Genomic DNA, 24,482 nt, shown 5'->3' with positions numbered 1-24,482 from the left:
CATCAGCAAGCTAACACAAGAACAGAAAACCAAACACCGCATGGTCTCACTCATAAGCGGTAGCTGAGCAATGAGAACACACACACATGGACACAGGGAGGGGAACATTACATACCTGGGCCTGTCAGGGGATGGGGGGCTAAGGGAGAGAGAGTGTTAGGAGAAATGCCTAATGTAGGTGATGGGTTGATGGGTGCAGCAAACCCCATGGCACGTGTATATCTATGTAACAAAACTGCAAGTTCTGCACATGTACCCCACAACTTAAAGTAAAAAAAAAAAAAGAAATTAAGTCCTTCATGTCATCTTTCTATATAATGTGTTCTTTTTTCTTCCCTTCAATTCTCTTAAATTGAATTATTTCTGACCATGAATCAGCTTTTCATCTACCTTTCCTGAAGCTGTTCTGCTCCTCTCTTTCTAAATAAAACAATCTCTCTGGAGCTCTTCCAAATGCCCTAATTATTCACATATCTTCTAACTTATAAAACATGAAATTGTATGAAGTATCTAGTTATAACTGACATCAATAATAACATAGTTAGCTAACCAGTAAGCATTTAGAGAATGTAAGGAACTACACATTACATGCAAAATTAAAAAAAAAGAAACCACAATCATTTGACCTCACATATCATTGAGAAAGGAGTTTAAGACAGCTACATAAAAAACATTAAAAAATTACAAAACTATTTGTCAACACAGTTGTTTACGTCCTTGTGCTACTCTGATGCAGGATTATAACAGTTATATACATGCAAATGGTTAATTCCTTCCCTCATATCTATACAGCTTATTTTTTTCTTCCTGATTATAGAAATCCTAAATTTATCAATGTTCAGCTTCATTACTTCTTCAAACTCTGTTTAGGTACATCAAGTGACTTAAGATTCTGTGATAATTTTCCAGAATCTCCTCAGTCTCACTTGAAAATGGCTTTGTAAAAAAAAAAAGAAAGAAAAAAGAGGTAAAGGTAGAACTATATGGGTAATTAATTAACATTTTCCTAAATGTTATTTAAGTCTAGGCACCCAAATATGTAAGATTTGAGCCGGCCGGGCGCAGTGGCCGGGCGCAGTGGCTCACGCCTGTAATCCCAGCACTTTGGGAGGTTGAGACGGGCAGATCACTTAAGGTCAGGAGTTTGAGAAAACCTGGCTGACACAGTGAAACCCTGTCTCTACTGAAAATGAAAAAATTAGCTAGGCTTGGTGGTGGGTGCTTGTAATCCCAGCTACTCTGGAGGCTGAAGCAGAAGAATCACTTGCACCTGGGAGGCGGAGGTTGCAGTGAGTAGAGATTGTGCCATTACACTCCTGGGCGACAGAGTGAGACTCCATCCAAAAGAAAAAAAAAAAAAAAAAAAAAAAATTGAGCCTAGGCAAGATGGTTCATGCCTGCTGTAATCCCAGTACTTTGGGAGGCTGAGTTGGGATGACTGCTTGAGGCCAGGAGTTCCAAATCAGCCTGCAACAAAGCAAGGCCCTGTCTTTAAAAAAATATCTGGAGGTTGAGGTGGGAGTATCACTTGAGTCCAGGAGTTCAAGGCTGCAGTGAGTTATGATCATGCCACTGCACCCCAGTCTGTCCCTAAATAATAATAATTTTTTTAAGTAAAAAATATTTTAAAAGTTTTGACTACAATAAGATTTTAAGTATTTTCAATAAATCTTTCAATCAATTGTTAGTATCATCTCGTACTTCACAGTGCCCAGTGGTGTGCTTTAGTGAAAGCGGTTTAATTTTTGGAGTCTGCCAAAACTGGGTTTGGTTACCAGCTCCATTACTAACTGCCGGGGTATCTTTAGGAAAGTTAACTTCCTTCCTTGTTTTAATTTTTATATCTGAAAAAAGGAGATGGTAGTAACTTCTCAAATAGCTCTTAGCTGAAAATTAAGGGAGATACAAGCATATAGTATCTTATTGTGCTTTGTTTAATTGTACTTCACAAATATTGTATGTTTTACAAATTCAGGGTTTGTGGCAGCCCTGCATCCAGCAAGACTATGGGCATCATTTTTCCAACAGCACATGTTCACTTCCTGTCTCTGTCACATTTTGGTAATTCTCAAAATATTTCAAACTTTTTCATTATCATCTCTGTTATGGTGATCTATGAACAGAGATCTTTGATGTTATTACTGTAATTGTGTTTGAGTGTCACAAACCTTGCCCATATAAGACAATAAACTTAACTGATAAATGTGTGTGTTTGGACTGCTCCACCAATTGGCCATTCTGTCCTTGTCACTTTCTTCATGATTTCCTATTCCCTGTGTCACAATATTGAAATCAGGCCAGTTAACAACCCTACAATGGCCTCTAAATGTTCAAGTGAAAGGAAGGGTTGCATATGTCTCACCTTAAACTAAAAGCTAGACAGATTAAGCTTCATGAAGGAGGAATGTTGAAAGCCAAGATAGGCCAAAAGCTAGGCCTCTTGCACCAGTTAGTCAAGTTGTAAATGCAAAGGAAAAGTTCTTGAAGGAAGTTAAAAAATGCTACTCCAGTGAACATATGAATGATAAGAAAGCAAAAAACAAAACAAAAAAAGCCTTATGGCTGATATGGAGAAATGCTTAGTGGCCTGGATAGAGGATCACGCCAGCCACAACATTCCCTTAAGCCAAACCTAATCCAGAGCAAGGCCATAATTCTCTTCAATTCTATGAAGGGTGAGAGAGGGATGAAAGCTGTAAAAGAAAAGTTTGAAAGTAGCAGAAGCTGGATTATGAGGTTTAAGAAAAGAAGCCATTCCTATAACATAAAAGTGCAAGGTGAAGCAGCAAGTGCTGATGTAGAAGCTGCAGCAAATTATCCAAAAGATCTAGCTAAGATCACGGATGAAGGTAGCTACACTAAACAACAGATATTCAATGTAGATAAAACAGCCTTCTCTTGGAAAAAAGAGATGCCATTTAGAACTTTCAGAGCTAGATAGGAGAAGTCAATGCCTGGCTTCAAAGCTTCAAAGGAAAGGCTGACTCTCTTGTTAGGGGCTAATGAAGCTGGTCATTTGAAGTTAAAGCCAATCCTCATTTATCATTCTGAAATTCCTAAGGCCCTTAAGAATTATGGTAAATCTACTCTGCCTGTGTTCTGGAAATGGAACAGCAAAGCCTGAGTGACAGCACATCTATTTACAGCGTGGTCCACTAACTACTTTAAGCCCACTATTGAGACCTACTGCTTAGAAAAAAGAAAAAAAAAAATCCCATGAGCTCTGATGGAAATGCACAAGAAGGTTAATGTATTCAAGCCTGCTAACACAACATCCATTCTGCAGCCCATGGATCACTGAGTAATTCTGACTTTCAAGCCTTATAATTTAAGAAACTCATTTTATTAGGCTATCGCTGCCATAGATTGTGATTCCTCTGATGAATCCGGGCAAAGTACATTGAAAACCTTTTAGAAAGTGTTCATCGTTGTAGATGTCATTAAGACCATTTGTGGTTCATGGGAGAAAGTTAAAGCATCAGCATTAGTAGCAGTTTGGAAGAAGTTTATTCAAACCCTTATAGATGACTTTGAGGGATTCAAGGCTTCATGGAGGAAGTAACTGCATATGTGGTAGGAATAGCAAAAGAACTGGAATTAGAAGGGGAGCCCAACGATGTGACTGAATTGCTAAAATCTCAAAAAATTTGAATGTATGAGGGGTTTTGTCTCATGGATGAGCAAAGAAAGTGGTTTCTTGAGATTCAATCTGCTCCTGGTGAAGATGCTGTGAACACTGTTGAAATGACAACAAAAGATTTAGGATTTAGGATATTATATAAACTTAGTTGACAATGCAGCAGCAGGTGTTGAGAAAACTGACTCCAATTTTCAAAGAAGTTCTACTGTGGGTAAAACACAGCATTTCATACTACAGAGAGATCTTTTGTGAAAGGAACAGTCTATGGATATGGTAAACTTCACTGTTGTCTCATTTAGAAATTGCCACAGTCACCCCAACCTCCAGCAATCGCTACCTTGATAAGTTAATGACCATTCACATCAAGGCAAGACCCTCTACCAGCAAAAAGATTACAACTTGCTTAAGGCTCACATAATCATTAGCAATTTTAGCAATAAAGTATTTTCAATCAGGGTATGTACATTGTTTATTTAGACAGAATGCTATTGCACACTTAACAGACTACAGTATAGTGTAAACATAACTGTTTTAGATATTGGGAAAGCAAAAAATTTGTGTGACTTGCCTTATTGTCATATTTGCTTTATTGTAGTTGTCTGGAAAGAACCTGCGATATCTCTAAGGTATGCCTATAACAAATACATACAATGTGTCTACTATAGTGCCTGGTACATAGTAAGGACACAAAAAGTGGAAGTCTCCAACCGCCCTCCCTAGCCTCTCACATTTTTTAGAATTCTTCCTAGAGAAGGGAGCATTCTTGGTAGGGGCCACAGCCTACCTGCCTTCTATATTTCAGCTTCACTGCTTTAGGGAAATAAAAAGTAGTGTTTTCTCAGCAAAAGACTGACAGTCCCCAGATCTTGATCAAAGAGTATTTTAAATAATCTTAGGTCTGATCTCCCTGGCATGACCTTCTGCCTCTATTCCCCATTGCTTCTAGAGTTAACTTTCTAAAAAAAAAAAAAAGAAAAAAAAAAAAAAGCCAACCATGTCACCTCTCAGCTTTGTATCTGGCTCCCCTCTGAGCCAGGTAGAACTTTAAGAAACAGCCAAACAGCTATCTGAAATGCCATTTCTGGGTCCCTTTCTTAGATATTTTGATTTGGCTTACCTGTGGCGAGGTGCAGAAATCATCTCAAACCAGTACCCACATGATTCTGAGGCAGACAGCTTGAAGACCGAAAGAACACTGGCTTACCAGACAAAATTCAAAGTACACCAGGAGCCAACTCTGGGATGTGTTGGTTTGAGATATTCAGTACTCATACTATGAAGATATTAGGTAGGCAATTAGACACACAAGTCTGGAGCTCAGGGGAAAGGTCTGGGCTGGAGATAGAAATTTGGGAGCGATTGGATTATGGGTGATTCATCCACAGTTTTGAGACTAGATTAGATAACCAAGGAAGTAAGTATATAAACAGAAGGGAAGAGGACCAAATACTGAACACTGGACCCTCTCATATTAAAAGCTAAAGGAGAAGAACAGTTTGAATGGGAGCCAGTGAGGAAAATCAAGAGAGGGTCGTGTCCTGAAAACCAAGCGAATAATTTCCAGGAAGACAGAGTGATCATTTGTGAAATGCTACCAATAAGTCAAGTAACAGGGGACTGAAAATTGCCCATAAGATTTAACAACATGGTAACCTTGACAAGAGAAGTTTTGGTGGAGTGACAGAGGTAACTGATTGGGTTAGGTTTAAGAGTGAATGGGGGAAGAAAATGTGTTAGAAGAGTTTTGCTATAAAAGAAGAAGAAAAATGATTGGTGGCTGAAGAGTAAGTGAAATCAACAAAAGTATTGTGTTTGTATTTTAAGATGGGAAAAGACAGAGCATATTTGTAGGCTGACAGGAATGATCCAGTAGAGAAGGGGGGAAATGATTTAAGCATTGGGGGAGAATTGGTAGAACCTGTCCTTGAGTCAGCAGGAGTAATCAGGATCTAGTGGTCAAGGAGAGAGGGCTGGACTTGAGAACTGCAGATCTCTGGTAACAGAAGAAAAATGGTATTATAGTTCAGATGCCACTTCTGTCCATACAGATGGTGGTAGTAATTTCATAAAGTTTTTTTCTGAAAATTAGGAAGCAAAGTTGTTAGCTGAAAGTGAGGACAGGGGAGTGCTGGCAGGCTGAGAAGAGAAGGTGGAAGACAGCCATCCAGAAACCACAGAGAATGAGGGGACTGTCTGCAGGGCAGATTATCTAGTCATAATATTCATTTTCAATTCCACATGCCAGTTATGAAAAGTTTCTCTTACCCCAGAAATTCAGTTAGCAAGTATCTACTCTCCCTTATGTCAATCAAGTTTCATTACAAATACTTAGGAAAAAGAGACACTAGATAATGAATAAGAGAAAATGTAACAAATAAGAGAGAAGGTTCTGTGGGTTCCAATCTCAGCTCTACCGTTTTATTTACTATTTATCTGTGCAAGTGATTTAAAATCTTTGTGTTTAATATAACACATTTAGCCAAGTTCCTGACATATGTGTTCAATAATGTCACTATTATTATGAAATGTATTTAGAACCTAACCACTGAAATTCCGTGGAAGATTTTTTAACAAGTTAGAAAATCTTATTTCAAAGTGTTTATGCATGTAACTATAAAATTTTGGTCTCTTAAATATCTTCACAATACAATCAAATAACAGTGGAATCGTCCCCAAAGACTTGTTTTCAAAATGCTATCTACAAACCACAAGTGTCTTTCAAAAGAGTGGATGCCTGTGAGAATTTCCCTATTGCAGGTAACAATCCATAAATCCCTAGGCTGGTAGTGCCTGATAGCAAACTTGGAATTGTTTACTATCTCATGTTTTAATTACCTCCAGCTACCTCCCAAACCTTAAGTAAATTTTTGCTGTTTACATTTTCCTTTATAAAAGGATATGTATTTCAGATTGCAGACCTTTCCTATGATGACAAGTGCCTCAGTAGTATGACACTTAGAAGATATATAGGCCGGGTGCAGTGGCTCACGCCTGTAATCCCAGCACTCTGGAAGGCCGAGGTGGGCAGAACTCCTTTTTTCTATCATGAACATTATCTTTAACTTGAAGGGGGCAGATTAACTGTACCTTCTGCTAAATACCTTTTTTTTTTTAAAAAAAAGATAGTCTCGCTCTGTCCCCAGGCTGGAGTGCAGTGGCGTGATCTCTGCTCACTGCAAGCTCCACCTCCTGGGTTCACGCCATTCTCCTGCCTCAGCCTCCTGAGTAGCTAGGACTACAGGCACCCGCCACCATGCCCAGCTATTTTTTTTTTTTTTTTTTTTTTTAGTAGAGACAGGGTTTCACCATGTTAGCCAGGATGGTCTTGATCTACTGACCTCATGATCTGCCCACCTCGGCCTTCCAGAGTGCTAGGATTACAGGCGTGAGCCACCGCACCCGGCCTATGTATCTTCTAAGTATCATACTACTGAGACACTTGTCNTCTGGAAGGCCGAGGTGGGCAGAACTCCTTTTTTCTATCATGAACATTATCTTTAACTTGAAGGGGGCAGATTAACTGTACCTTCTGCTAAATACCTTTTTTTTTTTTAAAAAAAAGATAGTCTCGCTCTGTCCCCCAGGCTGGAGTGCAGTGGCGTGATCTCTGCTCACTGCAAGCTCCACCTCCTGGGTTCACGCCATTCTCCTGCCTCAGCCTCCTGAGTAGCTAGGACTACAGGCACCCGCCACCATGCCCAGCTATTTTTTTTTTTTTTTTTTTTTTTTTTTTTTTTTTTTTGTATTTTTAGTAGAGACAGGGTTTCACCATGTTAGCCAGGATGGTCTTGATCTACTGACCTCATGATCTGCCCACCTCGGCCTTCCAGAGTGCTAGGATTACAGGCGTGAGCCACCGCACCCGGCCTATGTATCTTCTAAGTATCATACTACTGAGACACTTGTCATCATAGGAAAGGTCTACAATCTGAAATACATATCCTTTTATAAAGGAAAATGTAAACAGCAAAAATTTACTTAAGGTTTGGGAGGTAGCTGGAGGTAATTAAAACATGAGATAGTAAACAATTCCAAGTTTGCTATCAGGCACTACCAGCCTAGGGATTTATGGATTGTTACCTGCAATAGGGAAATTCTCACAGGCATCCACTCTCCTTGATCCCTTGCTTCCTACTCAGTTGCTAGGCCCTTTCTATTTCCTACTCCTTGCCTCAGCTGCTAGCCTACAATTCCCTAATTTCTATTAAAATAGTACATAGAGAGGTTCGGTTCTTCATACTTTCATCCTCCTTCCCCCAATCCAAAGTGGCCTCTGGATGGGCCTTTGCACAAAGAAACACTCATTGAAGTGCTCTGTTTAACAAAAGATAAATCATTTTGGTCTCCACTGTTAATTACAAAAAAGCTGCCACAAACTTGGAAATTACAATAATTTTAAAATTTAGTATTTTCATCTAATGCTTAGTCAGGATTCAGACTTTCCCCTTCCATACACCAGCATTTAAACACCAGGGTTAGCTCTCCCTGTCCTATTCTTCCAAAATTATCAGCTCACACCTCTCACAGATATTACCAGACTGCATTTCAATAATGCATTTCAATAAAGTTATGAATTTGGCTTATCCATTTTTGAGTCTCAATATTTAACACAAATCCAGGCACAAAAAGGCGTTATTTTGGTAGGAATTAATAAATAAGCAGATGGCTAAATGAAGTGACAAACCAGAACATCTCAATTCTCAGAAGTTATTTTGTGCACAAAAAATTATATTATTTCAATATCCTGCTGAGGACATTATGTAGAATATAATACAAACAATCTGAAATTAAACTACTTCTCAGAATCTGTGTTATCAGTTCCCTAGCTGTTCTCTCTGACTTCAAGCTCTCTAATCTCTTTTCAAATACATTCTGCATGGTGCTTTGAGGATAATCCTCCCTAAATACTACTTTCAACATCACTCCTTTACTGAGTAAAATGATCATGTACTTCCTATTTCTGAAGGTGACTTCCCCCACCCCCACAATTCTCTTGTGTCGCTTTCATTACCGTTCTCAATGGGTTCCAGTCTACCCATTGAACCCATTCCTCTCTCCACAACCCTGGCTCAGGTCCTTAGCGCACCATCCCCAGACTGTTTTCCTTGTCCCTTACCTTTCTGACGTTAATCTTTCCAACATACTGCTGATATACTAATTTTCCTAAATATTAAAATAGGCCACTACACTGCCCAAAAATATTTAGGGGCTTCTGACTCTTTACTCAATTAACTGTAAACACTCCATTGTGTCATTCCACATTTTTTTTGACCTTCTATTTTATAATAATCTTCACCATTCCTTTAAAGCAGTGGTAAGCTAACGTTTTGGAGGGTGGGGGAAAGGGGTCACTGATCTCTTTCAAAAGCTCATGAAATGGATTATCTAGAAAAAAACACAAATAAATTATATATTATCATAAGGGATTCTGATCATGTTCCCTGCTTTAGCCAAATTGTCCTTCTGCTCAGTCTGTAGTTTTTGTTTATAAAAGCCATTACAATTATCGCTATCAAAAATTTCATGCATTCTCAGCAGCCCATCTAGCATGCTCCCCTTTCCATAAAACATATTTTGGTCTCTCTAGTTAAATATGATCTTTTTCCCCTTGAAATCAAAAACACATTTGGTTTATATATTACCTATATTATACTTGCATATGGGATAAACTCCATGATTGAATGAAAACTATATGAAGTTAGGTAATATGGCTTGTTTATCTTTTATAGCTCCCTGCAGAACCCAGCATGGTAGTAAGAATTTATTAAAAATGATAAGAATAGTCTGGATGCCGTTGCTCACGCCTGTAATCCCAGCACTTTGGGATACTGAGGTGGGAGGATATCTTCAGGTCAGGAGTTCAAGAGCAACCTGGCCAACATGGTGAAACCCCATCTCTACTAAAAATACAAAAATTAGTGTGCGTGGTGGTACAGCCTGTAATCCCAGCTACTTGGGAGGCAGAGGCAGGAGAATCACTTGAACCCAGGAGGCAGTGCAGTGAGCTGAGATTGTGCCACTGCACTTCAGCCTGGGCAACAGAGTGGGAATCCGTCTCAAAAAAAAAAAAAAAAAAAAAGATAAGAATAAATGATAAGAATTGTTTACAAAAATGTTCAGGGTTGCTACACAGTAAAAAGTCAGCAGGCACCACTCGCAATCTAGTCTATAAATCATCTCTGAGTACATGTCCAGAATCTCTTAGCTGAAATGTATTGGGCCAGATGTGTTTCAAAATTCAAAACTGTTTGTATTTTAGAAAGATGAAATAGAGCAACACTTAATAAAACATTATATTTATGCAGTAAAATGTATGAATATTTACAGAGACTACAAGAGATCTTCATGTGATTTCAGATCAGATTTTGCAGCCAAACAAATTCATGTCAGGTTAGGTATTGTTGACAAGTGACTACAACAAAATTTTTGTTTGCAGTGCTTTTTGAATATTGAGATTGTGTGTGAGGAATTGTGGGCCTGTGTCCATTCTTGGCTCCATCTAGTCAGGAAAGATTCCTTAATTAATGACATAGAGTAACCTCAAGCTTTTGCTTCAACATTCTTCAAGTTTCATTCTTTGTTAGTCTCTTTCAACATTCTAGGGTACCTGAAAGTGAAAAGTGGTGCAAATGGTCACTAGACAGCATTAGGGCAGGCGAGGCTAGCTGAGACTAGGCGGGGCCAGTGTGGAGGAAAGTCAGGCACCAAGTTGATCTGTAATCGCAGCCCCTTCAGTAAATACTTGCTTAAAGAATGAAGCTGGGTGCGGTGGCTCATGCCTGTAATCCCAACACTTTGGGAGGCCGAGGTGGGCGGATCACCTGAGGTCAGGAGTTTGAGACCAGCCTGGCCAACATGGTGAAACCACATCTCTACTAAAATAAAAAAAATTAGCTGGGTGTGGTGGTGTGCGCCTGTAATCCCAGCTACTCGGGAGGCTGAGGCAGAAGAATCACTTGAACCAGGGAGGCACAGGTTGCAGTGAGCTGAGATCAAACTACTGCGCTCCAGCTGGGGCAACGGAGCTAGATTCCACCTCAAAAAGCAAAAAATAACAACAACAAAAAAATAAAATAAAACAATGTCATCAGAAATTGGAAGTCTCTCATTGTCCTGACAGTAAGCACTTATTTTCTTTAGATAGCTCTCTACAGCTAGTAAGATCAAATGGGTATAATTTTTACCCAGAATGATATTATTCCTTGCTTTTTCGTAAAATCAAATATTTTAGAGACGTTTTCACATCTGTAATATAGATGTGAAACATTAGATGTGAATATTTAGACAGCTAATTCACTCTTTTCATTGCAAGGGTATACCACAATTTGCTAATCTCCTTTTAACAGACATTTGGACTGTATTCAGTTTCTCAGTATTACAAATTATGTAATACTGCAATAAACATTCATCTAAAGGTATTCTAGAGTTCTGTAAGGGTGAGTTTCTAGAAGTAGAATTGCTGGGCCAAAGTAATGCATATTTTAATTGACAATACCAAACTATCTTCAGATTCTCCAATGGTGATTGTTATTCATTATTATTCCAGTAATTGAATTGCTGAAATTCCCATTATTATTTTAATCAGTAGTGCTTATTAGTGAGTTGAGCCTTTTTCATACTTCTATGGGCTGTATTTTGTGAACTGTCTCAATATTTTTTGTTCATTTTTCTTCCTGTTGTCTTTTCTTGATTTGTAGAAATATTTTGTATATGGGTAATAATTTCCTTTTGACTTACATACACATAAGTTTCCTAATTTGTTGTTGTCTTTTGACTTCATGAATTTTTTGAGATTATATAGCAAATTGAGCAAATTTGTTTTTGAATTCTGGATTTTATATCAAATTTAGAAAGTTTTCCATCCCAAGATTATAAATACATACCTCCATCATCTTTCCATACTTTTAGGTTTCCTTTCTTTAAATTAAAACAATTAAGTTGTTGACTCACATGAAATTTTTCTTGTGTATAATAAGCCAGGAGTCACAATATTATTATATTAAATAAACTATTAAAAAATAAATGTTTCTTAATTACTGTCTATTTTTAAAGGCTCTGAATAAGTATTACTAGCTCAATAAACTACCTTTTCTAACTACTGAAGATAAATCTCTGCTGGTACTACTATTATTTGGGGTAAGTTAATTAACTTCTGAGTCTCTGCTTACATATGAAGTGGAAATGGTAAATTCTACTTTTTAGGATTGTTGTGAAGAATAGAAATATTAAATATAAAGCATTTAGCATGGTTTCTATTACATATAGGCAATCAGTAATGACAACTCTTGGTAGCTTCCTCTCTAGTTCACTTATAGCACCCTAAGTCTACAACACACAATTTAATCAAACATTAAATTGCAGTGTTGTCTGTTAATCACTCACTTCCACACACACATTGCAGGCTCCTTGAAATCAAAGACTGTATCTTTTGCTGCAAAGGAATACCCAGTGAAAGTTAAGAGCATTGGCTCCAGGAGGGGAGTTCTGTTCTACTGTTGACTAACTGAATGAACCTCATCTGTAAAATGAGGAAAATAGAACCTGTCTCGTAGTAATGTTGCAAGTGTTAAATGAGTTAGTACACAAAAAGACATTAGAAGAGTACCTGAATTTAGTAAACACTCAATAAATAACCATTATTTTTACCCTTTAATTTTATATTTCCTACAAATGCTACAGCATTGTTTTGAGCTCACAGTTCATACTCACTACATGTGTATTGAATCTCATAAATAAATCACTTGGTCATAGGAGAGTAAATAGCATGAAAAGTATTTGCATTTTTTCTAAAGAAATAATGATTACTAGTAAATACTATGCTTTAAGAAAAAAGTTATGATTCCTTAAAATGTCATCTAAAGTACATAACACAAAATGCTGTAGTAGCAGTTAAAACAAAGCTCAAAATCTGTTAATTTTTAAAAATTGAGCATTAAAATTTACTTGTTTTGTAGGAGTTAAAATTAAAAGGAAAACACAATAGGCTATTTACATATCACTTATTAGAAAGCATAACATCTCATCAGAGGAGAAAAAAATGTTTTGATGATAAGCTATACGAAGTATGCATTATATAGTTAATTATATGAGGGCTGTCTAGCCACAAGAAGGATATTATGTTCATCAGCCCATCCTCAAATTAGGTAGATAGGGATGATATATAGAGTATGTGACTTTCTGATGTTCTTAAATGACAATGAAGTTTAAAAGCCAAGGTGTAAACCAGCAGTCCTCAACCTTTTTGGTACCAGGGACCAGTTTTGTGGAAGACAATTTTTTCATGGATGGTGTGGGATGGTTTCTCGATGAAACTGTTCTACCACAGATCATCAAGTATTAGATTCTCATAAGAAGTGCGCAACCTAGATCCCCGGCATGCACAATCCACAATAGGTTTCTCACTCTTATGAGAATCTAAGGCTGCTGCTGATGTGACAGGTGGCGGAGCTCAGTCTGTAATTCTCACTTGCCCACTGCTCACCTCCTGTGTGGCCCACTCCCTAACTGGCCATAGACTCGTATTGGACCATGGATTGGCTGTGCTATCAGTCCACATCCTGGCGGTTGGAAATCCCTTGTGTAAATGATTAGTGTGCCTATTTTTGAGTGTCTGTCTTAAGTATCAGTTATTTCAATCAATCCTTTAAAGAAGTGACTGATAAAAGATTCCCTGGACTTACTTTGTTTTTTTTGCTGACAAAAGCAAAAGCTCTATAACTCAGATGTGATCTTCAGCTGGTAATGTGGATATTCTGTTAAAATAGTGAATAGTTGGACTTTAAAACTTGATCACAAATGGTCATCCTATCTTTGCACAAATGCCAAAAAGATACCAGCAAATAGAGCCAAAAAAGTCTTAGGAGTCACTCGAATAATTCAACACTTGACTGAGATCTAAGGGTTTCCTATTATAAAAGAGTGTTTTTTTTTTAAAGGTTGGCTGAGAATCCTTTGTCCCAATAAAAATCTCAAGTGGAAATATAAACCAAATAAAGAAGTACAGAGCTGTTCTGAGCAGAAGAAGGAACTTGACTGAGTTAAGGAGCACAATTTGAAAACCAGTCTCCTATAAGAGACCATGTATTTATCTGAAAAAGTATAAAATAATTAATATTTGCTCAAATACAGAACAGTCTGGGGAAACAGCACAGAAGTTAGAGTCAGACCTCCTGAATAGTAGAAACCTCTCTTTATATCCATGTGTAAAATATAGATACCAACAGAACCTCCACCTCATAGGACTCTTACAAGGATTAACTGAGCTAATCCAGTGAAGCAGTTAAAACCGTGCCTGGGTTATAGTCAAGGCTAGTTAAGTGACTATTAAATGAATAAGCCTCTTGCACAACATCAAGATATGAGAGTAGACTAAACTGCCAACCTTCTCCATGTGTCTAACTGAATACTACGGTGTGTCAGCCATGGCTCTGGCACAATGTATATCAAGGTATTCTCATGTTCATTAGTTGTACAACGGGTTTGTATTGTTTTGTTTTCTTCTTCTTCGTTTTGTGCATGTAAAAGACAGGGTCTGTATACATTTTCATCTTCAGTCCCAGCACAAGCAACTTTTAAATGTATCAATACATGTATCTGAAGTGAATAAATTAGTGAATCAAATCATCTTAGCAGCAGGTAGAAAGCTGTCATCTAGTTCATCCAGAACTGTATCAAAATACTTCAATATATTCTGGAAAGAGAAGACATGTACCAAAGGAGAAAAGTACAAAAAGGGTTTGCTCAAGTAATAGTGTAGTAATTCCTAAATATAACAATTTTCATATTATGAAGTATTAAGTAGTGGTTAAAAAACACAGGTTAGAACTACATATATGAACAATAGAGCTTCAAGTCATTTTTGTATCAAAATAACATGAATGATGCATAAATTATGATATATAACATTTATATATTAACACATCCCAGAAAACATATTCCACACACACACACACCCACACGTGAAAAACTGAGGTAGAGGAAGAGAAAAATGGTAGGCAAGGGAACAGATTAGAGGTATTGATCAAAGAGGACTTAAGCCTTATTGGTAACATTTTCATTGTTTAAAGGAGATGAACTGTTGAGTTACTTGAGTAATTAAAGTACAATGATTCAGTGGCCAGAACAGGAGCAGTTATTAGCACTAGCATGCATGGCTAATACTACTGCTTCTCCTCTGGCTCTAGTAGTGGTATTAAGGTACAGGTTAAAAGAGTATTAATAATTTGGGAGCTCTAAATAACCAAATATGAACAGATGACACCAAACGTTATCTTTTTGACCATTCTTTTTCAGTACAGTAGAGGCTTATATCAGTGAACCATAATGTAAAATGGTGTGTAAAACCAGTCTATCATTATTCATGCTAAATATTAAACTGAGAGACCTCAGCTTGAAAAGAAATTGGATATAGAGTTTTGAAATAAAGTCTAGTGAATTACTACATATTTATTTTTAGGGTAATGTGAAAGCTGTTATAGAGTAGACTCTATTGGAGAGTAATTGAATTTAAGTAAGATTATTGGCAAAATACCTTCTCAGAGTCCAAATATTATTCAAATAGATTACAGTGGAAGAGATTGCTGGATAATCTGTGCACTACAAAAGATGGAGAAAGCATTACAGAGCTCTAAATATAGAACAAATAAATCACAGAAGTTGCTAATGAAAAATTGGATGTTCAATATTTCTCTTTCTGATGCTGTATCAAGGAGAACTATGCTACCAAACCAGTTTTCATTACTATCCTATGACACCAAGTATACTCAACCTTTGAAAGAAACACTTTATTCATAAAAGTATTTCATTTCTGTCTAGTTTCCTCTGTAGTCTATTTATTGTGATGTCTAGGTCTGAAAAACTTTCCCCATTATCTGACAGAGGAGTCAATTCTCTAGTTGTCCAAACATTGCATAAACGAATCACTTACCACACATGCAATTAGTCATGTGTACACAAATCAGTAAAATTTCTCTCTCCACCACTACACTATAAACTTTAGTCAACAGCTAGCAAGGTCTCTCTTGTTTTACTGCGGTTTCACCAGCACCTACCATAGTACCTGGCGCATGGCAGGTACTCAATACATACATGAACTAATGTAATTAAGGTAATTACTTCATGAACAATTAATATATGAATAAAAGAATAAGGATAATATTGCAATACAATTGAAAATCCATCAATACCTACTTAGCTTAGTGTCTTCTAAGTAATACATTTCAACTGCATTATAACATGTGTTTAATCATATTACATCAAATGTATTCACAACAAATGCTGTCACTGAGTAAAGCATCCAAGGAATAAAAGCGTGGCATTATCAGTTATGATGAGTGGATCATGTAGCAGTTATGTACTGGATGCCTAGTATATTCCTAGCACTGGGCTGGTTACTGTGTACTGGCAAAGATAAGTCATTGAAAAACTGTCCTTTCCTTCATCACACCAGGTTAGTAGTCTGCATTTGCAGGACTGGCAGGTCATTATTACTTCCTCTCCTTGGAAGGCATTAAGTCAATTCCTGACCATTTCCTGGTTCATTCCAAACCTATAAGTCTTGGTAAAGGAATGCAATGGGCTATCCCACCAACTGGTTTTTAACCAATACTATATTTTAAACAATTCAGTTAGCTTAAAAGAAACCATCTTTCCCAACTCCTTTCTCCCATTTCCTGAGTGGTATCTTATTTCTTTATCTCTTCTCTCTTCTGTCTCATATCAAGGGAAACTGAGTCACCCAGAATGACTTTATAGGCTTTATCACCTCCCACCCCTAACATGGGAAGGAGGTGAAGAAACTGTTGGCTCCTGCTTATGTCTTCTTATTGTTGCCCTAAATGTGAAGTTAATATGATTCATCCTTTTATACCACACACTTCTCATTACCCCTGCTCTTGCATTCTCCTTTAGGATTCACTTTTACCTTCCTAGATGTTTCATCACTTGGCTCACATCTTTTCTTCGAACCCTCTATTGTTTTTTCTTTGACTGCATTTCCTATTATGAGAAAGGAAGCGTAGTGGTCGAGGGCAGGGATTCTGGATTCATACCACCTGGATTTGAATCCTGACTTTACCATTTCCTAAGTGTATTAAGACAGTTTAACATCTACAGACCTTAGTTTCCTCATTTGTAAAGTGGGAGTAATAATAATAATATCAACATTATAACAATTAGATAAGTTAAGACCTGCAAAGCACTGAAATAGTCACTGGCACAGAGAAAGCACTTTATAATGCCATCATTTTCATTATCATCTTGGCAACATTAGTATCCATATTGTTGCCTGTTGCCTTGAAACTTCTGGCCATATTGGCAACCACACATAGCACCACCGTGAACCAGCTCATCACGCAGCATTGCTTTATTGAAGATTTTGAACCTAGTATAAGTCCTTCTACTTATCTTTCTCATTCCTGAAAACTCCTAGAACCTTCTCTCTATTCTCTTGCCTTAAATTACTAATTCTCCAAATTCACCCAAACACTAGCAACCTAGTTTCCCAACCTTTAACTCTCTCAGTTTCCTAATGTGAGCATTCAACGCTTAGTCAGTGCAATCTTAATTTCTTCACTCTTCTTTGACTATGTACACTTAAAGTTTTCCTCGATGCCTAGAGATCTTATCTGTCCTTTACTAATCAAATGTTCATATCTTCCATGAAGCCTTCTTCATCATGCAAGAATATACATATTCCAGCCCATGACCACCTCGCTCTGTCCAAATACAAAAACTCACAAACCACAAAGATCTCATATACATTACAGAATTGCTTACTTGGGCATTTACTGAGAATCTTTATTTAGATGTTTTATGTGCATATGTTACTTCCCTAACTGTATTACAAGCTCGTTGAAAGTGGAAATGCCAACAGAAACTGATAATATGTCAGGCCTTTTACATACTTTACAAGTATCGGTTCATTTACTCTTTATAGCAACCCTAAGAAATAGCCACTGTTATCCTCATTTTATCTCAAGGCAGAGAAAAGTGAAGTCAGGGACAAAGGATATCTTTGGCATAAATTGCTGAATGAAGGAACTTACTAATATAGTTCATAATCTTGTTCTAGTTTCATGAATGATTTATCTGCATCAAATCTTAAGTAACTCTTTGTAATTATAGATAAATAAAGGTGCTTCACTTCTACTACTCAAGACTATAGGACCATGCCAACAGCCAGAGTCCAACAAATGCTTTCTAAGAGTACATTTGGAAAGATTTCCTCACAGTTTTGGATGCTATTCTAACAAAATGATGAGAAAGCATTTGTATTTTAGTTAGGGTGCTCTTTGCTCTACATATGCACTTTATGAAATAACTTTTGTGAATCAAACAGAGTTTATATATCTACTTTTGCGTATCGTCTCTGATTTACAAGAACTGCAATTTTAAAATATTTAACCTATGTTTACTAACAATCAGCTACTAACTAGTTTTGTGACCTTTGGAAACTCATATTTATGTCTTTGAGATTTGCTTATCTTTAAAAAGAAGGAGCTGGGGTAGGAAAAATTGGCCTTCAGGGGATTCTAAGGGAGTCATTCACTTATAAAATTATACTATCCTTAGGAGACTTTAGAGGAAATCATATTAATGCAGAAGGGAATGTTTAAGAAACCAGAACCGAAGTCAGATAAAAATGGTAACTCCAATTACCCACTGGAAAACTGACTTTTCCACACAAAGAACTTCCATCTGTAATCGTAAATAAACTATGTCAATGGGTAAGAGCCACTCTCAGTTGCCCTGTTTTCTCAAGTACCACTTTTAACACTGCCTCAATTAGTTTAAAAGGCAATCAAACCCCCTGAAGCTGAATATGTTCAACATCAGTAAAGATACATTCAATTTTTGTAAAAAAAAGAAAAAAAAAAAAAAAAAAAAAAAAAAAATCCATTCTCCTAAAACTATACAAACACAAAATACTTCTGGTTATGAAGAAAGCTCCTTTGAAAGCTTCCCTTAAAGTAAAATTTCCCATTCCCTGCTTTTCTGCTTGTAAGCAGAGCGCTTTTCAAACAAACAAACAAACAAACAAACAAACAAAAAACCTCAGAACAGGAGACAAAAAGCCAACATTCAGAACTTTGGTTCCTTGTCTAGGTATGATCTCAGCACTCCAGAGGGAACCCTAAGCACCATTTTACATACTTCCACAATACATTTATTGCTAGTATTAAAATATGAAATCTTTCAATGTATTTTTATCTTCGACTGTAAAGATGTTTGGCTGCTTAGAGTTTAGGTAGAAATAAATTTTAAAATTTACTTTGAAAAGTCTAAAACACACTATGCAAGTAAATCTGAAATCATTAAGCATGTAAGTTCAATGGGTTTAAAACATGAAAGTTTTACTTAAAGCAAAATACTTCTTTAGAGATTATGTTACTGTGATGGCCAGATTTTTTGTTTTAAACTGTTTAATGCTGTCCTTATACACTTACAAAATATACTGAACAAAAGAGAATTTAAAATTTGTTTAGAATTAGTATTTTGTAAATATTACATAAATATTCATGTAGTCAAAAGATAGTATCATGTAGAAAACTAACTGTATCATATATATGTTGTGATATATGTTCATGTATGTATAGGCAAATATGTATATGCATACAGGTATATATGTGTCAACTACCATTTTTCTTTTAATCAAAATTTTAAAGTACTGCGTACATATATATCTACATAATAGATATATAAAAGTACTATTAGAACGAAGCTGTTTTCTGAAAGCTAAGCAGTTAAGGAATAATAGAAGCACTTTCCTCAAGATTTTTAAGACTTATGTCTAATACTGAAAGTGTAGTCAAAGGTATGCTATTATAATACCCAACCACATTCAATCTTAAGTATCATAAATAAAAACATATTGTTTAAATGTCATCATATATTTTAAATTATACAGAAATATCACCATTTCTCAGAAGAAACAAGGAATAATTGAAATCTATACAATAATAGATGGTCTCCATTTACAATTAAAGCAATAATAAAGGATCAGGGGAAAGGAGCCTACCTTCCATTGCCCTTTTAAAGAAGACCTTACAGCTCCCACAGGTAAGGACACCATAATGACAGCCTGATGCTTCATCCCCACAGATTAAACAAATCTTCTGAGGTAATGACTCGAAGCTGTATTGTGGGCTCTGGCTGGCTTCTGAATCCGGCCTTGAAATGCAAAACAAAGTACTCCATTTATTTTTAAGTGCACCACTATCTAATACTAAAGGTTTCTTAAACCAGTATTGACACGGTGAAAGGAGATTTTAAAAACAGAACTGTATATATACACTTGAAAGACATGCAAATTAAACTTGGTAATAGACTACCTGTAACTGGATTCAACACACTTGCAAATGATTAGCCATTCATCAGTAGCACCAATATAAAAGAACAATTATTAAGGTATAATATTAAGTTCTGGAAAGCTAAAGTCAGTTAAAAAGAAATCTTTCTACAAAACTCTTTATATAGAAACGATTTAGTCTTTGACAAATGAAATGTTATGTCCTTCCTGTGGGTATGCTGGGTCAAAACAAATGCGGTTTGGCTTTAAAAGTTCGATGGTACTTTGCAATGTTTTGGTTTTGAGTTTTTAAAACACAACCCTGTAATCATTGCTCACTTAAACAAGTATATGTTTGTCATTTCAAAGTATTGTCCAATACACTGACACTGTTGCCTATTCACAACATAAGATTCCAAACAGAGCATTCTTTTTTTTACATTCCATTACTTCAGTATGCACATTAGTTTTTTAAACCTGCATAAAAAAAAAGTTGTAGTGAATCGCAAGCAAAAATTAGAAAACGGTGCAATGCAGTGATAGGTGTTTAAATCCACAGTTTAAACATCTCTCACGTGAACTTAACTTTTATCTTGGGATTCTTAAGAAAATAGAGCCATTAAAGTGTTCAAATCCCTAAGATGGTGCTGCTTTCGGTTCTGGCCGGCCACCTCTCAGGTCCCACCCCTCCCGGGGGAACGGTGCCTTAACTCCTCTCCAAGACAGGCACTCCTGGTAAACGTCCTTCCTCTAAAAAAGCAGCATTTCATAAAGCCCCCAACTCGCCGCGCACTTTCTGCCCCGCTGGGCTACAGCGGACCTAGTGTGACGCTGCACGTTTTAAATCAGGATTGGTACTGCTTCGGAATCTGGAAGATTCGGAAAGTTTAAAATAATAAAAAACAACAACAACAAAAAAACAGCTTTCAGGCAGGCACGCCCCCAAAATAGTATATTCTGCGCCCACCTTCGTGTCCCCAAGAGTGAGGAGAGGAGGGAAGAAGGAGGGAGACAGCTGCCCCTGTGCTGTGTCCCGCTGCCCACCCGCTTCGGCCGCCCGGGGGAGCGCAGCGGTGCGCCGGGGCTGGGGTTGAGGGTTGGCGGCTGCCGCCAGCGGAACCGCTACTCCCGGACGCGCTGGGCGCGCCCCGCCCCGGGCCCTCACCTCAGGTAGTTGAGATAGGGCGGGTAGACCTGCTGCAGGCTCTCCTTGAGCACGGCGGCCTGGTAACCGAGCTGCGGGAGCCCGTTGAGGCCGAGTGCAGGGTAGAGCGCGGGGGCCGCCCCGGCGGCGGCGGCGGCGGCAGAGGCGGAGGTGGAGGGCAGGCCATCCCGCGGGAGCAGGCAGCCGCCCGCGCCCGGCGCCTTGCAGGGCGGCGGCGCGAACTGGCCCTGCTGGGGCGGCGCGCCCTCCGCTTTGTACAGGATGCACTCCAGGGTCGACCCCGGGGAAGACGCGGACGAGACTGAGGCACTGGCTGGTGCGGCCGTCACTGCCGCTTCCCCAGGTCTGGATGGGGGCGCTCGCTGCGGCAGCTGGGGCGGTGGCCCCAGCGGGAAATCCGGGAAGGCGGCGGGGTTGGCACCGGCCACCAGGTAGGAACCCGGGGAGCGCGCGGAGGCCTCCGCGCCTTCCTCCTCCTCCTTGATCTTTAGAGCGGGCGGCTGGAAGTCGCTATAGAGAGGGTACGCGTTGTCCTTGGGCTCGGCGTCGGGCGGGTAAGCGCAGTCGGGGAAGTCGCCGACAGCGACCGGAGTGGATGAGGCAGAGGGTGAACTCTGCGGCGGGGCAAAGGCGCTGGCGGCTCCGGCGCTGCCGTCGTAGCTCTCGTCTTCCAGCAACTGCCGAGTGCGGGCTGCCAATAAGGCGTGATTGAGAGGCACGATGGGCACGTGGATGAAATCCATCATCGTGGTGGCCAGCGGGGAGCGCCCGGGCGCCATGGGCGCGTCCTGCTCCACCAGGGCGACCCTGGGCGCTGAGAAGCGGGAATCTTCCTTGGGGACCAGGCCGACGCCTCCTGCGGCCGCCCCCGGCGGGACAGCCGCGGCTCCTCCTCCAGCCGCCGCGCCACCCAGAACCCGAGGTTTGCCCTTCAGAAGCGGCCCCGCAGAGTCCTCGGACTCGGAGCCATCCTCCTCCTCAACCTCCACCGCAGTGGGCTGCGGACACGGCTTCACTGGGGCCCCGGACCAATGAGGGCTCCCAGAGGCCGGGAGCAGCAGCTGCCGGGATGGTGACAGGCCCCGGGGCAGCACCTTATGGGCAGCTGCCGTCCCGGAGCTGTCTCCAGTCTTGTCCCCGGACCGGCTCATGAGAGGAGACAACACCCTCTGGGTGGCAGGGGCAGCCGGTGGATCTTCAGGAAGTTCGGGGCCAAACAGGCACCAAGAGCTGGTGACCTCGCAGGCGGGAGGGCTGGGTTGGCTCTGCCCGGGACCTGAGGGCGCCAACAGAGTGTCCAAGACACTGTCCAGCAGTCCGCTGTCCTTTTCTGGGGGTCTAGAACTGCTGCCTCCAGTACCCCTTGTAGCTTCAGCTCTGGAATATGCTCCCTCCACGTCGGACAGCGACTGCTGGTCCTGCGTCTTTTCGTCTGGGGGGTCCTGTCCCTGGCAGAGCCGAGGGAAGAGTAGCCCGTCCAGGGAGATAGGTATGGCCGAAACTTCAGGCAAGGTGTCCGAGGTCTGGCTCCCCTGGAACGGGCCTGCGGCTGGGCGACACAGCAGTGGGGATCCGACCTCGGGGGAGGGCGGGCCGCCCGCCACGTGGGGAGCCCGGGGACCCTTTGCCTTCAGCTCAGTCATGACGACCTGGACTCTCCTTTTCTCCTCCCCCGTCTCCAGGGAGGAGGGAAAAGGGAAGGAGGAGGGGGTTTCGAGAATATAGGGGCAGAGGGAGGAGAAAGTGTGTGTTGAATGTGGCTGGACCGGAGGGATCTCCACCTCCTGGGTCGGGGGGCGGGGGAGGGCGGCGCTGGTCAGCTCCTGCCCTTGGCCTCCATCCTGTCGTCAGGGGAACCGTGGCTGTCGTTTGTACCAGCGAGCGGCAAGTGGGGAGCGCAAGAAAAACTAGTAATTGTAGGGATCTCGTCTCCTAACTCGGAGAGTTTTCCGAGAGTTCTCCGACTTCTGTCCGAGGACTGGAGACGCAGAGTACTCACAAGTCCGGCACTTGAGTGACTGCGGCGGCGACGGCAATTCAGTGACACGCGGCTCCTTTATCTCCCGACCTTTTCTCTGGCATCAAACTCGTGCATGCTGTGAAGCTCTCAATCCCTCGCTGAGTTCCACTGCCCCTCTCACTAAAACCCTGGGGCTAGTCGGACCTCTCGGTACAGCCCATTCCCAGGAAGGGTCGGGCTTCTGCTGGCTCCCTACTGCGGGCGACAGTCATCCCCGAAGATCTCAGTTCCCAGCAGTGCGGGAGCACTAGCCGCCTCGGGTTGTAGATTTCACTCAAATGACAAGTGAAGCTAGTTCTCATTGAGAATGCCACCCACACGCGCAAATACAACAAGGCTTACCCCGATTAGTGACAGCTGTGTGCTGGCCAGACAGCTTTCTAACAACGCCTCCTCTTCTAGGGAGGCCCCGCCCAAAACCCCTCCCTACCCCAATTAGGGGTAGGATCTGAAACTCTGGAATTGGCATTTCCACCCATTATTCTGAATGCTACTCTCAATAGCAGGTTCTTTGGGATGGAACCTCATAAGCGTATTCCATTTTGTTTTGCAAATTAAGAATTATGCCCTGTCTAATTGGAAAAACGAATAGATTCTATCAGAAGTAGAATTTTTGTCACCATTTTAAGATTTCAGTTTTGTAAAGATTTAACACAGGAAGATATTTGACTACATTATCTTTTAAAATAATAAATGTATCAAAGACGATTCTAAATACTTTAAGAGATTTTCGCCCTTATGCGTTCCATAAAAGTGAATGCTTTCAAGTTTCTCCTGCTGCAACCAACATGTCCTGATCCTCTTGAGTAATCCTCAGCGTGACAAAGAAATTTGGGAGTAGGAGATGGTCACACCTCTGTACCTATGATGGAAGTTTGGATGTTGTGTGCCATACTTTGATTTGTCCTAAGGAATGTGTTCCAATTTTTAGTAAACAGCACTTTAAGGAAAGTTTCCTTTAGCTCCAGCTTATACCCTGTGCTACATCATAAGGTCCTCAGTAGAGATGTTGAACAGTACTTTTTTCCCTAAATATTCTTAGTCTGAAAAGTAATTATCTTTGAACTCATAAAAATGGATCCCCTCTAAATTCATGAAGTCAGTAGAGAAAGGGAAGAGTATTGCAATATATATTTTAGATAAACAGTCATAAACTATATTTGACCCAAGACCAGTGGGTATTTTAACATCATCTTAAATATACCTTGTTCAAAACAGAGTGAATGATTTGCAAATTTTCTTATAGGACCTCAAGGTCTAGCTATGCTAATGACTCATAGTTTATCTCAACCATGTATAGAAAATACAGAAGACTCCAAGAGGTGGGGGAGCCACTAGAGGTAAGAAGCCTGGACCCCTCGATCATCTG

General features: G+C 39.9%; 1 protein-coding gene across 3 annotated transcripts in view; it reads right to left on the bottom strand.

The window, feature by feature from the left end:
• The window catches only part of PGR (progesterone receptor), a 92,685-nt gene extending 68,490 nt beyond the window's left edge, over window positions 1–24,195 (bottom strand). Inside the window, exons 1-2 of one of the 3 annotated variants that reach the window (XM_017887222.1) lie at window positions 21,094–24,195; window positions 19,659–19,810 (exon numbers count right to left, since the gene is read on the bottom strand). In XM_017887222.1, coding sequence (XP_017742711.1) covers window positions 19,659–19,810; window positions 21,094–22,736 — 1,795 coding nt within the window. In that variant the 5' untranslated portion in view covers window positions 22,737–24,195. The remainder of the gene's footprint in view (window positions 1–19,658; window positions 19,811–21,093) is intronic. The other 2 variants (XM_017887224.1, XM_017887223.1) reach the window with 2 other exon arrangements.
• Window positions 24,196–24,482: the final 287 nt, after the last annotated feature.

This window comes from Rhinopithecus bieti, unplaced genomic scaffold (genome assembly GCF_001698545.2).
Source record: "Rhinopithecus bieti isolate Rb0 unplaced genomic scaffold, ASM169854v2 scaffold_14936, whole genome shotgun sequence".
Taxonomy (NCBI): Eukaryota; Metazoa; Chordata; class Mammalia; order Primates; family Cercopithecidae; genus Rhinopithecus; species Rhinopithecus bieti.
The sequence above is the reverse complement of the archived record's forward strand: the minus strand, read 5'-3'. Positions and strand labels throughout refer to the sequence as shown.